This window comes from Pan paniscus, chromosome 20 (genome assembly GCF_029289425.2).
Source record: "Pan paniscus chromosome 20, NHGRI_mPanPan1-v2.0_pri, whole genome shotgun sequence".
Classification (NCBI taxonomy): Eukaryota; Metazoa; Chordata; class Mammalia; order Primates; family Hominidae; genus Pan; species Pan paniscus.
The window spans coordinates 53,060,840-53,082,343 of record NC_073269.2 but is presented as its reverse complement, the minus strand read 5'-3'; the positions used below and the strand labels follow the sequence as shown (position 1 = coordinate 53,082,343).

Genomic DNA, 21,504 nt, shown 5'->3' with positions numbered 1-21,504 from the left:
CACTGTGAGATACCTGCTCCTCATAAAGTAGTGGCATAGCCTCCTAGGTTCGGGGGAATGGCTGCTGCTTGCTCCCCTTATAGACTGAAGCAAACAGGCTCTGACTTCAGACTTTTTTTACCAAAGAAGTAAGGAAATGCCAATTAACGATGTATGATATACATTTACAGGAAATAATTTAACGAGTCTATACTGTGTCTCTAGCATCTTCTACTTATATGAAGTATAACATAAAGAATTTAAGGCTGGGCATGGTGGCTAATGCCTGTAATTCTAGCACTATGGGAGGCTGAGGTGGGCAAATTGCTTGAGCTCAGGAGTTCAAGACCAGCCTGGGCAACATGGTGAAACCCCATCTCTACAAAAAATACAAAAACAATTAGCTGGGCATGGTAGCGCACACCTATAGTCCCAGCTACCTGGGAAGCTGAGGTGGGAGGATCGCCTGAGCCCAGGAGGTCGAGGCTGTAGTGAGCTGAGATCGTGCCACTGCACTCCAGCCTGGGTGACAAAGTGAGACCCCGTCTCAAAATAATAAATAAGAGGGCTGGCCGGGTATGGTGGCTCACGCCTGTAATCCCAGCACTTTGGGACGGCGAGGCGGGCGGATCACCTGAGATCAGGAGTTCGAGACCAGCCTGGCCAACATGGTGAAACCCTGTCTCTACAAAAATACAAAAATTAGCCGGGCATGATGGCAAGTGCCTGTAATCCCAGCTACTCAGGAGGCTGAGGTGGGAGAATCACTTGAACCCAGGAGGTAGAGGTTGCAGTGAGCCGAGATTGTGCCATTGCACTCCAGCCTGGGCGACAGAGCAAGACTGTGTCTCCGGGAGGAGGGGCGGGGTGGGGAAGAGGGGCTGAGTGCCTCTGTTTCACACATTGTTGCAACCAGATAACAATGATTCAAACAATGCTCTCCCCACTTAAAATGTTTCCTATTTTTTTTTATTTAAAGTTTAAAAGGTTAAAAGTCGAAAAGTTTTACATTTGGAGTTTAAAAGGTTAGCTATACAATCTGAATAACCAAAGAGCATCTGTACTTAAATCACATTCATCCATCTTCTATCATTGAAGTTTTTAACAATCTCAAATCCTACAGAATATGCCTGTCGAAACTAACAGCACTGTTCAATAAAACAGGCTTCCAAATAAACCGCTGTGAAGGAACAGAAATGGAAGCTGCAAAGAAGCTATTCCTAATCACCTTAAAGCCTCCTTCTAACCATGGTTCTAGGAAACAGACAACAAATTTCAATCTTACATTCCCCCACCCTCTTAATACTAGGAACAAGATGATGCTGGTGTGTTCTAACAATCTAACTTAGCCAGGAAATTTAGCCTTCATCAATTGAGTAGTTTCTGTGTACCAGAACCTAGCATAAGTTCTTTTTTAGATAGGGTCTTGCTCTGTCATCCAGACTGCGGTGCAGTGGCGCAGTCGTAGCTCCCTACAACCACAGCTTCCTGGGCTCAAGGGACCCTCCTGCCTCGGACTCCCAAAGTGCTGGGATTACAGGCATGAGCCACCGCACCCAGCCAGCATAAATTCTTTACAAGCACTCCAGATTCAAAATATTTGTGGGTGTGGGTATTAAAAACTCCATTTGATAGAGGCCAACTCCTAGAAAAAGTAACTTGACAAAGTCAGGTCTGTATGACTGCGAAACCTGTGCTTTTAACCACCACAGCTTATAATCTAGTGAAAATTCTTGAGATGGAGAGAATAAATAAATGGATGACTGAGTAAGTGAATAAAAGCACACTAGCTGGGCTTGGTGGCTCATGCCTGTAATTCCAGCACTTTGGGAGGCTGAGGCTGGCGGATCACTTGAGGCCAGAGTTTGAGACCAGCCTGGCCAACGTGGTGAAACCCCATCTCTACAAAAAATATTACAAAAAAATTATCTGGGTGTGGTGATGCATGCCTGTAGTCCCAGCAACTCGAGAGGCTGCAGTGGGAGGATTGCTTGAGCTGGGGAGCTGAAGGCTGCAGTGAGTCAAAATTGTGCCACTGCACTCCAGCCTGGGTGATAGCAGGAGACCCTGTCTCGAAAAAAAAAAAAAAAAAAAAAAAGAAGGCACACTGATCACTGATTATCTGGAGGACTTCCAAAGGTTTCTAAAGGTAATAAAGATCCACTCATATAAAATACCAGGGAACTTTAAATTGGCAAAGAGAATAATGGGGCACTCTGATAGCTATTTTCAAATAGCTATAGAGCTACCTATTGACTATAGAGCAGGCTTCTTTTACATGGCTCCAAAGGGTCACATTGGGAGCGATAAGAGAGACGGAAGGCTAACTGAGACAACTGCTCCTATCTCTTTCACCTCAAAGAGCCCAAGATTTAGTTCAATCCTTCCATTTACAACAGTGGATGTGGAGGGTAAGCTTTTGCAGTAGCATCACCCCACCTCCTTGCTGAGTGACGTGGATTCAATCTCAACTCCCTATTTTTTAAGACAAACTCTGGTTTACAGAATTTCAGAATACCTCCTTGAGATAACTGAAGGCTCTCTAGGGTGTCACAAAATTGGAACTCTTGCAAAATGAATTCTAAACCTTCCTAGTAAGAAAATCAGGGTTTGGGGTGCATGCCAAGAGCTGGGCCAGACTGCTGATAGAAACAACACTTCAGGCATCTGAAGGGTTACTGGGCATATTTCTCATGGAAATGCCATTCTCCTGAGTGGCCTGCCAGATATCTCATGCCCCCAGTCAGATGTGTGTCACTCTTCAGGGAGTTATTGGGTGCACTTTCAGCAATAGGTCCTTGAAAAGGAGAAAGTAACAACACCCAACATCCATCTTCTTCCGGAGGCACTTACCTATTAGCAGGCTGAACTGAAAAAAGCATCTAGCCAGAGGAATTCAATCCCTGAGAACAATCTCCACATGTGTGCCTCTAAGTTTATTTATTTATTTTTACTGAAATGGAGTCTTACTCTGTCACCCAAGCTGGAGTGTAGCGCAATCTTGGCTCACTACAACCTCCGCCTCCTCAGTTCAAGCCATTCTCCTGCCTCAGCCTCCTGAGTAGCTGGGATTATAGGCATGAGCCACCATGCCCAGCAAGTTTTTGTATTTTTAGTAAAGATGGGATTTCACCATGTTGGCCAGGCTGTTCTTGAACTCCTGACTTCCAGTGATCCACCTGCCTTGGCCTCCCAAAGTGCTGGGATTACAGGTGTGAGCCACCGTGCCCGGCCGCCTCTAAGTTTAGAGTCCAACTGGGTCAAAAATGGAATAGAGATTCCCTAGGAGTGGCTGGGCATGGTGGTAGCTGCTCTGCACAATTATTCAAAACTTCACGACCACTCTGCAAGGTAAGGGTTATTTAGACCCATTTTACAGTTGAGAAAACAGAGACTCATGGAGATTCACAGCCAGCACTTAGTGTACGGTGATCTTTGAACGCCAAAGCCCCATGCTCTTTCCCCTGCATGGTCTATCTCCTCCACGAAGAAATGCCACTGCCATACACAAAGGACTGGGCCAGCCTGAAACACCTTCACCTTGGCCTTTTAGATTGATTTTTAAAAAATGAACAACATAGTCCATTGCTTTGTACCTCATAGTTTGCTTAAAAACACACCTGATTTTTGGTCTTGATATTAATCATGGCGAAGTTTATAAATAATAGTTTATGCCCGTGGTGCACTGGGGAGAAATGGTGCCTGGAAACTACCTCTGGTCTCTCGGCTTTTCAGACACAGGGCATAAAGAGGAAACTCCCGACTGTGGCAGAGTAGGAAGCTGCATCTGTCACTGCCTCTGCTCCCCACTCGGCTGTAAGCCCAGTCCACAGACCCTGTCCAAGTCCACTGGGGCAAGAAAAAGAGTAGAATGGAAGCCAAGGGATAGGTAAGAGCCAAAAGAAGGGCCTTCTATCAGCTGGGAAGATGGTTGGGTTCCAGGGCCTGACGTGCAGTGGGCACTCAATATATTTGCTGAACAAAAACAGTTTCCAATAATGTACTGGGCCAATGTTCCTTTCTATTTTCTCAAATTTAGCTGAGACGCAGACTATCTCTGTGGTAGAGATTCTCATTTCTCCTTACACTGTGCTGCTCACACTAGTGTGTGAGGAGGTGAGGCTCAGAAGGCCTTGTTCATACTTTGGCAGTACTATATCATAAGCCTTTTAAAAACCGCCAGATGAAGTCCTAATTCCCTCTGTAGGTACTGAATGAGGTACAGTTATTTACGTACACATACAACAAATATTCTACTAGGCTAAGTTCCTAGAAGGCAAGAGTCTTGGTTTGTTTTTTTTAATGAATTTATGAATCACCCCAAGGCCACATAACAAACTGGCAGCAGAGCTAATACTAGGACCAAAGTTGTCTCCCGCCCTCAATGAACTTCCAATCTATTTGGTAACAGAAGACATATCCACAATAAACAAAGCTCATCTAGGTACCACATGAGCAAGTACCAGCTATGCAACAATGGAAAAAGGTAAGAATATTCTATCTTCTGTGGGAACAGCAGGGAGGGCTACTTACTGACCCTACGCTGTCAACTTCAAATATTCTCTTTTGGTCTCCATAAACAACCTTATAAATGTAAAGTTACTTATCTAGATTTTAGAGTCAGAAAATATGTTCACTAGAGTTGTACCATCTAGTATAGCCGTTTAAACCTTTTAAATGCTTGGTAACACATCTAATAAAGGAAATAAAAAATGGAACCCAGCCTGTTGGATTCACTGCCTTTTTTTGTCTTTTTTTTTTTTTTCAAAGTGCCTGGACACCAGCCCTAGTGATTTTGATTTAATTGGACTGGAAGCAGGTGGGGTGGTGGGGAACCAGGCATCGGAACTGGGTTTTCTAGTTGGTTTTTTGAGACAGCGTCTCACTGTGTTGCCCAGGCTGGAGTGCAATGGTGTAATCATGGCTCACTGCAGCCTCGACCTCCCTGGGCTCAGGTGATTCTCCCATCTCAGCCTCCCAACTAGCTGGGACTACAGGTGTGTGCCACCACGCCCAGATAATATTTTGTAGAGACGGAGTTTTGCCATGTTGCCCAAGCTAGTTTCAAACTCCTGGGCTCAAGCAATCTGCCAAACTCGGCCTCCCAAAGCATTGGGATTACAAGTGTGAGCCACCATGTCTGGCCTTTTTAAAAAACAGTTAACACTAGCCAGGTGCAGTGACTCATGCCTGTAATCCCAACACTTTGGGAAGCCCAGATGGGAGGACTGCTTAAGGCCAAGAGTTTTGAGACCAGCCTAGAAACATAGTGAGACCCCAACTTTTTTTTATTTTTATTTTTTTTTTATTTTTGAGATGGAGTTTCGCTCTTGTTGCCCAGGCTGGAGTGCAATGGTGCGATCTCGGTTCACTGCAAACTCCACCTCCTGGGTTCAAGTGATTCTTCTGCCTCAGCCTCCTGAGTAGCTGGGATTAACATATATGTGCCACCAAGCCCGGCTAATTTTGTACTTTTAGTAAAGAGGGGGTTTCTCCATGTTTGTCAGGCTGGTCTTGAACTCCCGACCTCAAGTGATCTGCCCACCTCGGCCTCCCAAAGTGCTGGGATTACAGGTGTGAGCCACTGTGCCCGGCGTTAATGTTTTATGTAAAAAAAAAAAAAAAAAAAAAAAAAAAGAGTAACAGGTAACACCATATACGGAATGTAGTCTGGAACATGGACAGTGCCATCTGAATGAGGATGAGAGTGAAATCAATACACAGAGCCCCAGAGGGTCACACCCATGGCTTGCCAAGTTGTGTGGTGGCATCCTATGGACTAACTGTAACTGGTAGAGTCTTAGAAAATCGGAAAGATTCCATAAGTGGCATTACTACAGCTGTTCCCTAAACCACTTTCTTGCATTCAGTATTCAACATCGTGCCTTTCTGATTGGCAATTATTCTCTTCTATTTCCAAAAGAGTTCCAAAAGGACCTTTTTAATTAAGTTATTTGCTTATGCTCCAAATGTATTCTTGGTTAACCGGTGCTCCCCCTTCTGGGCTCTGAAAAATTCCATGCCCAAGTTTAAAAGAAAACCTGAAGGCAGATGTATTCTTGCTGACAAAATCTATTATTAAAGCACAAATGCTTAGATATGGTCTCCTTCAAGCTGGCAGTTAATACCATGACTCAGTCACTCACCATCTTGGAGCATCTTTATTTACGGATGAACAGGAAGGACCACAAAGTCCTGGCCTTCCTGCCATCCCTAATCTTCTTAAATAATGGAGAAAGAAACGGAGACATGTCATCCTATTGCAGGACCTAACTAAATCCAGACCATAGCTTTTTTTTTTTTGAGACCGTCTCCCTCTGTTGCCCAGGCTGGAGTGCAGTGGCATGATCCTGGCTCACTGCAATATCTGCCTCCCGGGTTCAAGAGATTCTCTTGCCTCAGCCTCCCGAGTAGCTGGGATTATAGGCGTCCACCACCACACCTGGCTAATTTTTGTATTTTTTGTAGAGACGGGGTTTCGCCATGTTGGCCAGGCTGGTCTCGAACTCCTGACCTCAAGTGATGCGCCTGCCTCGGCCTCCCAAAGTGCTGGGATTACAGGTGTGACCCACCGCGCCCAGCGCAGACCATAGCTTTTTGCTCTATTAAGGCATGAAGTCTGGTGACCGCGGATCCACCCCCCCGAGAAGACAACTCGTGGCCAGTGTGATCTGGAGCCAAACAGCGAGGAGGGCCCACTAGTTCCAGGTACATTTTCATGAACACTTGCCTGAAGTTCAACACACACTGAATTTGGACTTTCCAACGCTATGGGTCAGTTTTTATTGCTTGCTTCTCTCAAATGCTGTAGAAAATCCATTTGGAAGGCCTTTGCCTTATAAGCAAAGGTGATTCCCGACTAGAGCTGGAATAATTTGAGTCCCTACAAAGGTATTTCAGTATCACCAGGTGGTGGAGGAGACCAAGTTGGCTCAGTGAGGCATCAGCACAATTCCCAGTTCTTTTAAAAACAGACTTGGGTTGCCTATCGTAATTTTTTTTTTAAGAACAGGTGTGCTGTAAGCTAAGGCAGATAGTTAAAGATAGTCTATTTTTATCACCAAAAACACACTACAGAAGTTCTTCAGGCTTAAAATAAACTGAGAATCGAGTGACACCAGTGAGAAACAATTTCTCAAAGTTCCAGTTGCTATTTCAATGTCTCCATGCCTTTTCTGTCCTCTACTCAACTAGGCTCTGAAGCTAGAAACAAACAGCACCGTGCTGTTCTGGGGGGCAGTGAGGAGAAATGGATTTTTTCAGATAATCAAAGATCTTTTGTTTGAATGAACAAATCGACTGGACTGATTGAGTGGTCTAAATATAGGCACCTGACTGTTGAATATTAGCAACTTTTCTGCAGACTGGATGATGAAAATCCACAGGAAGTGGAAGTCAGAACACCAGGGTTCAGAATCTCAGCTCTTCCACTCAGTGGCTACACTCACTTGGGCAAGGTTTAATCTCTCTGAGCCTTAGTTACCTCAACTCAAAATCAAGGATGAAAAACATCACCTCATTAAGACTGGGAGGAGGAATAAATAAAAAATTGATGTGAAAATGCCTGACACGTACCTGGCACACAGTAAGTATTCAATAAATGCACAAAAACACAAAACCCTTCACGTGGTAGCCACAGCCCTCTATTATTTGGCGTGGGTCCCCCTCACCTCTCCAGAGCAGCCACGCTAAGCTTCTTTCAACTCTTTGAACACATGAAGTTCTTTCAGCTCCATGAAGCTTCCATCCTCACTGACTTTGTCTGCCTCAGCTTCCAAAGTCTCAGCCTTAAATATCATTTCCTTGGGGAGCTTTCCTGATACCGCAGTTTAGGTTAAACTTCCTTGTTACACAATTCCTTAGTATCCTGTACCTTCCCTCTGGTAATATTCAAAATGCATGCAAGTACATGTTTAAAACCTAACATCCCCAAGACTGTAAGCTGGATTAACGTCACTACCACACCTAGGGCACCCAACACAATGTTGGGCATAGAACAAGGGCTCACTGAATGCCCACGCACCGAATTGCATGTCTCCTTCCTAAAAGAATGACTGAACTTCTGCTTGGAAACAAAAGTACCTCGTTTAAAAGACACAATTTTTTCAGGAAACAGAAAATCCAAGGTCAAGTCAGTGTGCCCACCCCATTTTTAAAACCAAGTTATGTATTTGGTCTCAAAGCTCATTGAGTAGGACTATTTCTGAAGCACACACTGAGAGTCTTTCCTAGGCAGGTTACAAAGAGCTCATATTTCATCGCATTCAGCTTGTCTGTCAAAACTCAACATCCCTCCCAGGGGAGCAAGCAGTCCAATTCCCCAGCTGGTTTTTATTCACACTAGAAACTTTAACTCCATTCTAGGCCTCACAAAATGAGAGCTGTGTCCACACAAAGCCACAACAACCAGCCAATTCACTGAATCCAATGAAATAAGCCAATTCACTAGGGGGGGACACAAACTGTCAAACTGGTTACTTGGTGCCTTATAGACCAAACAATGCATGATTGAATTGGTTAGCTTTTCAATAGGTTGTCTTGTCATGTGGTTGCTGCAGTGAGTGAAAGATTTTCTTTATCATTCTGTTTTGTCTTTTTTTTTTAGCACCAAAATAAGAACACATCAGATAGAAGGGTAAATAGCCAATAATGTCTTCTTTTTAAATCCACAGTCAAACACACCAAACGCAGCCATTTCAGCATGACCAAAAGGCATACTTTGTGGAACAAGGCTCCCCAGCCTGTTTTTTGACTTTAAAATAAGACCCTGCCGATCCTGATCTCGTCTTTGCAAACGCATGGCACTGGGAGACAGAGACCATGTGCAACAACAACTCTTTACAGACAAAGCCACTATTCATGGACCCTACTGAAGTGCAATCGTAGATTTTCAATTTCATTCAGCTGAGTGCGGAAGGCTCCCACTATGAGGGTGGGTTGCTAAATGGTTCAGCTGGGAAAAGCACCCAGAATGAGAGTCAGCTTTACAGTCTGCACTTTCATGAGGAGAAATGAAAGCGATTCCCTCACTCCGACTCCAGTTTTATAGTAAAGACCTAATCTAGCAAATCAGCCAAGGGCACTGAGTGATTTTTTTCTGTATCACATTGGTACCCAGAGCATAGCTATTTTTTTGTTAGGGTGGTTGCTAGGGTAAGTACCAAGAAAGCAGCTCAGTAATGCATGGGGTTAAAACTTCCAAAAGACGGGACGGATAATGTTGGTCCCTCAAGCCCTCAGCTAGACCAGACAAGTTTTCTCCTTTCTCGGAATACAATATGCATATTTCCACCTTCAAGTCCTTCCTTACCTCATGCCACTGCTTTAGTTCCACTCATTCTCTGGGGTCTAGTTAAATGATGACAGCTGACACTTATCCAGCATGCACTACGCCCGGTGTTCATTTCTCACAACCTGATCAGGAAGGTGCTCCCTCTTTTGCAGAAAGAATGTGGAGAAGTGACTCACATGCCCAAAGTCCAACTAAGGAAGTGGAGGAGCTGGAGTTGACTGTAGCCCAGATTCCCAGAGCCTGAGCTCCTAATCACTACACCCTACTCTAACATAACTAACCCGACATGCCCACACATAGCCTTCCCTGGGCAGGCCACCTATTTTCAGTGGCTGTGTAGGTCTTGCTGCCTCAACTGGGTACTAAGGTCTGGGCAAGAAAGGTCTGTGTCATTTCCCTATGGTGCCTGGCACGCAGGAGGTACTGAGTGTATTTTCCCTTACCAACTGAAATCCTAGTGCCTAGCTGCCCCCTCCCTCCAAATAAATATTGTATTGCTTTGTCATGCCAATAAAAATCAAAGGCCAAATCTCCCACACAGGGGTTGGCTTGGCCCTTCTCTCCCCTGATGGCATCTTGCTTTTCCAGTAAAACAAGTGCCAGTCTGTGTTCCGAACTGCAGCAATTTTAATAGGAGGTTTGCTCTAGCGGCAAAGGATTTGCTCATCTCTGCACTGGGATGAGAAAGCAACTACCCTCATTTCAAAGCACCATTTTCCAAGGCAGGAAAAGAAAATTTCACCTTCTAGTCACTCTTTCCAAAGGATACTCCATAACTGACTTCTGGCACGCTATTGCTCTTGGGCCAGAAGTATCATTTTTATTTGACTTGAAGAGGTGTGGCCCACATAGCTAAAGATAGACCGGAAGCCGACCACTTCTTGCACGCTGACCCAGCAACCCGGGGAAGGAAGTCTCAGGTTAGGAAGTGCTCATTACCAGCATGAACACAGCTATCTTAGAGGCGCACTGTGATCAGCTGTTTTCTGCTGAGCCTCCACTACAGTGTGTGCTCTTTAAAGCCTGGCTTGCATGGGAATGTGTTTTTAAAGCATCATTTTCAGTAAGTATTAAAAATGTAGCTAGAAGTCAGAATATAGTTATAATTCAGTATGCTATTATGCCACCTTCCTAATTTCCAGGTGTGCAAACACCCCCACAAATTAGAAGACTGTCAGCATTTTTAAGCTGTTCTGGCAACAGTCTTCATTGGGAGAGGAGGAGGAAGAGAAGAAATGTTCAAAATGTTTGGATTCCAGTATCATTAAACAGGTGAGCTCTGGGAAAATACCAGAGGCAAGTCAGGCTGTTTTCTGGCTTCCTAAATAAGCAATGCTTTCCACAGGTTGGCCTCCTACCAACCTTTGCAGGAGAAAACACTGGAGGCAGACAAAGGACTCCATGTAGAAAAGCCAGGCAAAGGAAAATCAGACAGGAGGATGCCTATGGCATTTATTAATAGTCAGCAAAGGTGGGGAGGGGAACAGAACCACTCTGCCCTTTCTCACACTGCACAGGTGAGAAAAATCTGGAAGCTCCTGGTCAGCGGTAATGCAGGAACACTCTCTACTATGGGATGTAGCACAAAGTGGATGCAATTTCTGTGGGAGGGTGATGGCACCCTGTTCCTCCATCTCTCGGGGCCCGCAGGGCTGCCAAACTGGCCTCTGTATTACATTTTACAACAGAGTTGTCAGGATTGTCAGCTCTCAAGACAGCCTGGATTGTAGAACCTTCTGATTTGGTAGGATTTGTAATAATAAAAGTTTCTGGCAACCTTTCTTTCCAGAGGTCCCTGCAATACTTTCAGACAAGTAACTCTGTTCTCTGTTCTTTCATGGGAGGGAGAGTAGCAAAAGCTTTAACGTGAAAAAATCCTTCTATATATCATAATCTGCTGGTGAAGGATTATTATATAACACAGTTCTGTTGTGGCATGTCACCAAAATGTCTTTTTCTGAAAAAATAAAGAGTATTTATATATATATATACTTTTTTTTTCCTTTTTCCTTTTTTTTTTTGAGACAGAGTCTCCCTCTGTTGCCCAAGCTGGAATACAGTGGCGTGATCTTGGCTCACTGCAACCTCTGCCTCCCAGGTTCACATGATTCTCCTGCCTCAGCCTCCTGAGTAGCTGGGACTATAGGCGCCTGCCACCACGCCCAGCTAATTTTTGTACTTTTTTAGTAGAGACAGGGTTTCACCATGTTGGCCAGGCTGGTCTCAAACTCCTGACCTCAAGAGATCCACCCGCCTCGGCCTCCAAAAGTGCTGGGATTACAGGCGTGAGCCACGGCGCCTGGCCTGTAAAGAGTATTTCAGTATTTCTAAATCAGCCTTGGCAATTGGGGGTGGGGGGGAAGAGTATTTCTCCCTACTCCAAATGGAAAAAAAAAAGAAAAAGAAAAAGTTGAGAAACGCTTTTTCTTTCTCAAAGCCTAAACCCAAGGGGACAGAGTACTGCTTACAGCTCTCTGCCCTGCAGACTACAAACTACAATTCTACGCAGGATAAGAGACTTCATCTGCAGCCGGGCGCGGTGGCTCACGCCTATAGTCCCAACACTTTGGGAGACCAAGGCGGGCGGATCACGATGTCAGGAGATGGAGACCATCCTGGCTAACACGGTGAAACCCTGTCTCTACTAAAAAATAAAATAAAATAAAAAAATTAGCTGGGCACGGTGGCGGGCGCCTGTAGTCCCAGCTACTCAGCAGGCTGAGGCAGGAGAATGGCGTGAACCCAGGAGGCGGAGCTTGCAGTGAGCGGAGATCGCGCCACTGCACTCTAGCGTGGGTGACTGAGCGAGACTCCGTCTCAAAAAAAAAAAAAAAAAAAAAAAAAAGAGAGACTTCATTTGCTCCTGTCTCTACATATGACGAGTAGGCCCAATGTTTATAATGTATACAGTTAACTTTTTCTTTTCTCTCCCTGCACCATTTGTGATCCCTAAATAAAATCCGAGTTTCTGACTGATAGCAGCAGCAACTCCCTTGAAGATAAAATAATAGACTGGATGGTATTCCAATTTAACAAATACGGGACAGGTTTATAACTCTCAGTGGCAAGATTCTCTTTTTTCATTTATGTACTCAAAGACTCATCACTGATTTGTGTGTGCAAATCATCATCCAATTCTTCACCAATCTCAAATGCAGCAACCTTTACAGATCAGCAAGGGAGGAAGGATCATTTAAGAGATGTATGGATGAAATGTTATGTTTAGCAGTGAGAGACTGCAGCAAGCAGTTTTGAGTTCTGGTGTTTCAGTGAAGGGAGAGCAAGTGTATTGTCACTGCGCTTGGCCACTTGTCAAGACACTGACAAGTTCTGCATTATCTCCTCATTTTGCTAATTAATTAACTATTGTTTTAGGCAACAACAACTCGGACTATCTATCCAAAGTCCTAACTACTTGAGAGCTGCCAATAATGGTAGCTAATTGAGGCACTGCTTTTTTATGTTAAGTCAAATACACACACAGGGCAGTTTTTTTACCAGAATAGGTTGTCCTTGAAAAATCATCATCAATCAACCCTCACCGAGACGCTGTACAAAACACTATGACTAATCCTAGACTGGTGTCTTACCTTAGTGTTCCTCCTTAGGCTGCGAAGAATATTCCTCCTCCGCGGGTCTTCATCTGTTTCGTATGGAATGACAGCATTGTCCCCTTTATAACCCTGGGATGCCTGATCCTCCTCTTTCTTCCGGATGGGCCCCAGCTCATCATCACTCCCCACGCTGAAGCTGGTCCGGTAACTAGCAAACCGCCCCAGCCGGGTGCATCTCGTCCTGTACAGCACTGGCTTGCTCACGATGGAAACCTTGCGCCCTCGCTCTAGAGAGCTGGTGTCCATTTCACTGTCAGAACCATTCCCGCTGCCATTGGACTGGGCTTTGTTGATATTCCTAATGGTGATGATTTTGCCTTGGGTGCTGTCATGGGGCACGGAGTATATGTTTTCTTCTTCATTCCTTGGCTTCACCACAGCATCCATGGGTTCAGCATAGTCAGAAGGATCAAACCCATCCTGAGGCAGCCAGGGGCTAGAAGACACAGACTTCCTCTGTCCATCCCTATGGCCTTGGTCTAAATAAGATAGATCCCCCTTTGTAATTTCAAAATGGACAGGAGGCTTTGGTTTGACTGGCGGAGGTACTTTGTTGTTCAGTTTACTCTCAAAATTGCTCATAATGAAAGACAGCCCATCATTTCCCTCCAGTTCCATAGAGAGCTTAGAATGGTCTTTGGACAGAGAAGGCAGTGATGTGTCTTCTCGAAACAGGCTGTAAGATGGCTCGATATCTTCTTCTGAATCCTGCAGGTTTGAGTTGCAGAGCGGTGATCCTGCCCGGGGGGAGTTAAACACCTCTTCAGTGGTGCTACAGGCCTCAGCAGCATTATCGTACATATGAGTAGCCTCGATTATGTTCTTTTTTTCCACCACATCTTTAAAAAATGGGTGAAAGATCTCAAGTTTATGCTGGGGTTGGCTACAGGGGATGCTTGTGAACCTTCCATCAATTTCTTGAGCAATCTCCTCCCCTTCAGTTAGCTGTTCCCTACTTAAGTCATTGTCCAGGACATCTACAGCGCCATCAGTGAGTGCTACAAGCTGAATAGGGATAATATCCTGCACTTCACAAAGAAAGGCACGTAACATAGCCAAAGAGGCCTTACGTTTGGCTGAATAAAAAACAATGTACCCATGAACCAACCGGCTCTTTCTGATGCTAAAGGAGGAATGGTATGAAAGAACAGACAGTTCAATCCGCTTCTTGTGCAGTCCGATTGGTAGTTCAAGTAAAACAGAGTTGTTGCTTCCACAATGGGAAGATTTACAGGTTTGGGACTGAAGGACAGGAAAAAGTATGTCATCTGCACTAAAAGGATCTCCACACATCAGACACATAACAATTCGCAGATCAACATCAGCCAAATCTTTGATGCTAGCAGTAGAACTGACCAGGTTTAAGTTACGCTTAGAGTCCAGGAGTCCCTTCAAAACTTGACTGATTTGCTTTTCATTAATGTTGCGTCCGTAACCAATGCCAGCAGAAGCAGGGTCGAGAAAGACACACTGAAGTTTGCTAGCAATTTGTTGACCTTGCTGTATTAAGCTATGCAGAGTCTCTCCACTGGTGTCTCCTCTCTTGTTAACCAAAATTAATGTAAGGGGGAGATGGACTAAATGATTATCCCGCCGGCCCAGCGTGGACTCTCTACTCTTCTCTATACTTTCCACTACATAGGATAGCGATTCCTTTGAATTGTAAAGGCAGAGACAGCCGTGGGGCTGAAATGTTGGCGTCTGGAAAGAGTTCACAGGAAGCCTGACATTCCCCTCTATTGGCCTCAGGGAAAGCTCATACATTTTACCATCTATCACATACTTGTCATCATTTGTACAAAGAGCTCGAATCTCATTGGCCAACTCTCGGGCAAGGCCGTCTTTGCCCAATATAACCAAGTTGATTCTATCAATGTTAGGGTCAGAGAGTGAATTTTTCTGATTCCGGTCAGACGGCCGGATAAACCGAGAACTAATCAAGTGCTCAATCTTAGCGTCCACACAAGCTGGGCAGCTGGGGCATGTCTCCTTTGTTGGGTGGTACACAAAATGAATGTGTTTCAGAATAAGGGCATCACGCTCTGCTTGGAGCTTTTGTAATGCTTTAAATCGCTGTTCCTCTCCCAGAACATCCTGAATAACACCCATCTTCTCCTTGCTGGGCTTAGCATCCAGCTCCAGTTCATAAAACAATTCTGAATATTCCAAAAGCAACTCCTGAAATTCTTCCTTTGCTTTATCTATAATTTGCTTTTGGTGTTTGCCATAAATATCCATGTATACAGATTCTTCCAGCCACTGGTAGAAATCCTCATTCATAATAAAACTACGGGCCTCTTCCCAAGGCTTTCCGGGAGTTATAAAAGGAGAAGTCTCCAGGTTTTCTTTAAATGCCCTTCGCATCTCAACTCTTTTCCTTTCGTTCCTCAGCTTCTCTAAGTGGGCCTCGTATAGCTGCTCTGCAGGGACGGTATCCATTAAATCAAAGGGAATCCGTTCGTTTTCCATGTTGTCAATGTGGCTGGTGGCATCCCATGGGGTCTCTTCAAGCACAACAAACCACTTCAAGAATTCTGGCTTGGTTTCTAAGAGCTTTTTGGCTTTTATGCAGCTTAGGTGGTCTATTTCATCTAGATTAGGTATAAGAGCTTCAAAAGCTAATGGCAGGGCTGCCAGGTACAGCTTTCTCCTACGCTCGATATGCTCATGCTTGAGGCGGTGGATGTGCTGTAGAAACAGCTTCTTGGCTTTCTGAGTCCCTTCCAGGTAGACATAGTCCTGGTATTCTGGAGAGGCCTGCATCTTTCGGCTGACACTCAGCCAGTTCTCATTGTGGTTTTTCACAATGCGACTCACCAGCCACTCATACTTGTCTTTTGCTGTAGCTATCTGCTGACTCTGCTGCTTGAGAGCTTCAAAATAAGGAATGATTTTTGTCTTTCCCCGACTTTTATCAATGAGTTGCACTAAGGTGCTGAAAGCCAAGTCCACGTTTACATTGGATCTCGCTGAGGTCTCCACAACCTGGAGGTTCTTTTTGCTTAAGGCAAAAGTATGTGCATCTCTAATGTACCGCTCAACACCTTCGTCACACTTAGTCAGGACCACCACTATGGGCTTTTTTGTTTTTGCAAGCTGATTGTAGAGATTGGAGACAAACTTGAGCTGGTCATCAAAGTTCCTATTCATGCCCCTGCTAACATCAATACCAAGAAGAAAACCATCAACCAGCAGCTTTCCGTCTGGCATTTGTTTCTGCTCAAAGTCCTGCTCCAGCCCCAGCTGGTCAGTGCAAAAGTACATGAGTTTTTCAGCTGATGCGAGCTTGGTCGCAGCAGCTCTCTTGATATAGGGCTGCAGGGCCGTGCTTCGATGAGGTTGAAAAGTCTGATCATCAATAAATTCAGTCTGCTCCACAATGTGCATCTTACATTCCACACAATCCTCCAGGGAGCGGCTAACTTCTCCCCAGTAGAGAAAGTGGTCATTATTGACCACTCGCCCTCCAAAGTCACTGGTGCTGAGGACGGAGGTATGGTCCAAGTGAAACTCATCAGCACTCGGGCGCACGAAGCGGTTGCACAAACAAGACTTTCCAATCCCACACTGGCCCTTTTCCTTCTCGGTCCCAGATAATCCCACCACACTGATGTTGTAGGTGGGAATTCGGACATCTTGCTTTCTTGCCATCATCATCGTCGACACATCCTGCCACGATCAGCCACTTCCGAGATCAGATTAGTGTTTTCAATGGACCAGACAGCTTCCTACATTATTAGTGGGGGTGGGCTGGACATGCAGCAAAAATGCCAGGTCCCATAGTGTTGTATACCAGTATGGTCACTGTTCACCACCTCTCATCGCCAAATAGCCAACATTTCTTCCTAGATGGGGGGAAAAAAAAGAAAACCCATCAGCATCATAATTTTAGAACCAAATTTTAATCAATTAACTACAGTAAAAATTAATTTTTTATTCAACAAATATTTAGTAAACATCTCATGTGTCAGGCCTTGTGCTGGGTGAAGATACAAGAGCAAGTAAGACTCACATCTATGTGTCCCCAGAGAGGTACAATCTAGTCCAGTGGAGGAAAACATAAGTAAACAGTGTGCTAAGTGCTAAAACAAGGGTGTGAGGGCTCCCTGGAAAAAGGGCTGATTCCAGGGTTAGGGCAGGATAGGGACAAGATGAGCCTGGAACATCTTTTTATGCAAGAAAAAAAACGATGGAGCATCTCACAAGGACACAGAAGCCAGCCTGAAGGGGCTCCCACTGGCCAACTCTGGGACAATTTGAGCGCCAAAATAATTAAGTATGGTAATGAATTATAAACCCACTGCAAAAACAGGAACCTGGGCCGGGCGCAGTAGCTTACGCCTGTAATCCCAGAACTTTGGGAGGCCATGGTGGGCGGATCACCTGAGGTCAGGAGTTCAAGACCAGTCTGGCCAACATGGTGAAACCCCGTCTGTACTAAAAATACAAAAATTAGCTGGGTGTGGTGACATGTGCCTGTAATCCCAGCTACTTGGGAGGCTGAGGCAGGAGAATCATTTGAACCCGGGAGGCAGTGGTTGTGGTGAGCTGAGATCTCATCACTGCACTCCAGCCTGGGCAACAGAGTGAGACTATCTCAAAACAGCAACAACAACAAAACATGGAAGCAACCCAAAGTATCCACCTACTCATGAATGGATAAGCAAAATGTGATATATACATACAATATAATATTATTCAACCTTTATTTTTATTTTATTTTTTGAGACAGAGTCCTGCTCTGTAGCCCAGGCTGGAGTGCAGTGGTGCGATCTTGGCTCACTGCAACCTCCGTCTCCTGGGTTCAAGTGATTCTCCTTCCTCAGCCTCCCGAGTAGCTGGGATTACAGGCATGCGCCACCGTGCCCAGCTAACTTTTGTATTTTTAGTAGAGACGAGGTTTCACCATGTTGCCCGGGCTGGTTTCAAACTCCTAGGCTCAGGCGATCTGCCTGCCTTTGCCTCTTAAAGTTCTGGGATTACAGGCGTAAGCCATCACGCCTGGTCTATTCAGCCTTTAAAGGGAAGGAAATTCTGACAACATGGCTGAATCTTGATTGTGCTAAGTGAAATAAGCCAGTCACAAAAAGACAAATACTATATGATTCCACTTATATGCAGTACTTAAGAGTAGTCAAACTCATAGAGACAGAAAGTAGAACAGTGGTTGTCAGGGGCTGGGGAAAGTGGGAATGAAAAGTTACTGCTTAATGGGTACAGAATTTCAGTTTTACAAGATGGAAAGTGTTACAGAAATAGTTGCATAACATGAAAGTATTTAATATCGCTGAACTGTATAGTTAAAAATGATTAAAATGGCAAGTTTTATGTTTTGTGTATTTTAACACAGTAAAAAAAAGATTGAAAAAAAAAAAGAAATGCAGAAAGGATAAACCCTCCCAAATAAAATATTTTATCAATGTAAATCTATAAAATCTATCATGTGAAAATGTCTCCACTTTTAAGAAACTGACACCTTAGTATTTTGAGGGGAAGGGCCATAATGTACGTAACTGATCCCACTGGAAAAATTATGTATACAGAAAGAGTAAGAACACAAATGGGGTGGTAAATTGTTAACAACACATGAATCTGAAAAAAAAAATAGATGAATCTGGGTAAAGCATATAGGATATTCCTTTGTGCTATTTTTACAAGTTTTCAATCATTTCCAAATAAAAAAAATTAAGTGTGTAAATACGAGATGGTTTCCCTGACAAGAACGCAAGCTCTGTGAGGCCTGTCCCCTGTTTAGTTCTATTCTGTGTCCTCAGCCTATGACACAGTGCTTGACACAAATATTCACTGAAAGAATCAATAACTGAATGATGACTCAGCATATTAAAAGGTCCCCAAGCCCAGCCTTTCAGATTTGGGAAAGCCTTTCTGTAGGAAGTTCCATCTCAGGTGAGACCTGAAGTATGAAGTGCATTTAAGACAGAGGGACAGAGTGTGCACAGACCCTTCCCTCCGCAAAAAAAAGCACTGCCAGTTGGGAGAACCAACTGGAACAAAGTGTGTGTGGGGAGAGAATGGGTAAGATGCATTAGCAAGGAACCAGGGACTGGATCAAACCACTTTAAGAGTTTGGATTCCTTCGCTGGGCGCGGTGGCTCACGCCTGTAATCCCAACACTTTGGGAGGCCGAGGCGGATGCATCACGAGGTCAGGAGATCGAGACCATCCTGGCTAACATGGTGAAACCCCGTCTCCACTGAAAGTACAACAAATTAGCTGGGTGTGGAGGTGGGCGCCTGTAGTCCCAGCTACTCAGGAGGCTGAGACAGGAGAATGGAGTGAACCCGGGAGGTGGAGCTTGCAGTGAGCCGAGACACGCCACTGCACTCCAGCCTGTGCGATAGAGCGAGACTCCATCTTAAAAAAAAAAAAAAAAAAAAGAGTTTGGATTCCTTCCTGAAGGCTATGGGGAACCACAGAATGTGGCCAAAAAAATGGCACCTTAAAGAACCTAAAGTTTTAACAGCTTAAGTTAAACAAACTGTTATGGCTTACAGTCTTTAGCAACTTTCCAGCTACGACAGTTTATGCTGCACTGCAGTTTACTTAGATACTCCAATATAACTGTGCAAGCACGGAACCTGCAGCCAAATGAACATTCTCTCAAGACAATCACAAAGAGGAGAATCTGAAATGAACAGAGCAATTTTCTTCTGAATCTCATTTATGTCTGTAGGAACCTAGGCTTGCCATGACCTCAATATGTTTTTGTAAGCCTATTGCATAAGAAATGCCACTGGAAGTCAGACCACCACGCATTATTCTGACTGACACCAGGGAGCAATGAATGGGAGAGTGCAATTGTCCCCTGTGATGATAACCTCAAAAGGTCACAGACCTTTTCCAAACATCCATAGCTTCCTTCCGATATCCCAGAAAGCCAAACCCTCTATGGAAACAAAATGTGACTAGACGTAGTATGCAAAAACTACATTTTAAAAAGAAAAATCTCAGTGACTGTAGGCAATTGCCTCCAGATAATGGCATGTTCCTAAAGATGCCATGTTCTAGAATTCAGCAGGAACAAGCAAGGTATCCACGGGAAAGAAAAACAAACCTTTCCCATCCTCTACTTTTCTAGGCGATTGCTTACATAAACAAAATTACAAGATGCTTATGAATATCTAAAGCATGTTTACACACATCCTCTGAAATACCTAAAGGAAGCATCTGTACAAAATCAATTACTCTGTAATATGCACATATAATTTTGTTTCAATCCATGAAGAAACTTAGGTTGAACAGAGCCTCAGACAGGAGTGCTGATGAAGGGTTGAGGCAGTCATGGGTCCTCATCTAACAGAGTCCTTCTCTATCAATTCCTGACCCCGGGGTCTGTCAGGTCTTAAGGTTACCAATCTTGAAATGCAACTTGGTAGCACTGGTCCTACTTAAAGTGACCTCTGCATGCAATTGGCAAGTCATCCCTTGTCTGTGACTCAACTGTTCTCTGTAAAGTGGGTCTAATATTTATCCCTTCACAGAAATCTGAAGGAAAAACAGAACAAAACACCAGCCTGCTCTCAAACCTCAAGAAATAAAGATATTGGCTCTATTTTGAAATGAACTAAAATGTATTATCCATTCAACACCTTGGTTATATTTTTAATGGCATATTTTCAGTTATTTGAAGGATGCTAAAGAAAGCAACACTCAACTCTGAATAATGTAGAACTGATTATTTTATTTTATGAGATGGAGTCTTGCTCTGTCACCCATGCTGGAGTGCAGTGCTGTAATCACAGCTCACTGCAGCCTCCAACTCCTGGGCTCAAGTGATCCTCCCACTTCAGCATCCCAAGTAGCTGGGACTACAGGTGCAAGCCATCATGCCTCGCTAATTTATTATTATTATTATTATTATTTAGAAATGGGGTCTTGCTATGTTGCCCAGGCTGGTCTCAAACTCCTGGCCTCAAGCAATCCTCCCACTCACACCTCAGCCTCCCAAAGTGCTGGGATCATAGGCACGAGCCACTGTGCCCAGCCACGACTGTTATTTTTAAACCCAGAATGCTGCTGATCATTAAAATAGCTACAAAAAGTGAAAATCAGCTGGCATGGAAGTGGTTAATTTTGGGACACCTGGTAACTTTCCACTTGTTAGAAACCTAATAAGTTTCTTGGTGTAAGTATACTCTTCTTAGCTTTGATGTCTGGATAATGCAGTTTTACTAGTTCCTCAATTGGACTGAATTACACGGTAAACAAAGACTGTTATAAATCTAAAAACATCTCAAACACTTGGTTTAGAGGAAATAACTTTAAGTGCTTGGTCACAAATACATTCAACTTAGTTCTAAGAGGTGGGTAAAAAAAATTAGCTGAGTCACTAAATTTAATGATCTGAAGGCCACAAAGAAAGAGAAAGTAGGAGACCGGGCATATCCAGACTTCACAATGTCTTTAGAGTTTAAATGTGATGGGAACCAGTGTTCTTAGCAGGCAACTAAGATACACAACAGAATCTGAATGTCCATTCTAATAATTTTCCAGTGCTAATCCTTTTTAAATGGAAGAGTTAAAACAGAGGGGAAAGAAGGATCCTTTAAAAATGGTAATTACTTTTATCTTTGAGCTGTACAGAGATATTTCATTAGA

At 44.1% G+C, this 21,504-nt stretch overlaps 1 protein-coding gene across 1 annotated transcript in view; it reads right to left on the bottom strand.

Annotated features, from left to right (window-relative positions):
• The window catches only part of ARHGAP35 (Rho GTPase activating protein 35), a 145,199-nt gene that overhangs the window by 69,639 nt on the left and 54,056 nt on the right, over window positions 1–21,504 (bottom strand). The window contains exon 2 of the mRNA XM_034944866.3: window positions 12,862–16,730. Coding sequence (XP_034800757.3) covers window positions 12,862–16,542 — 3,681 coding nt within the window. The 5' untranslated portion in view covers window positions 16,543–16,730. The remainder of the gene's footprint in view (window positions 1–12,861; window positions 16,731–21,504) is intronic.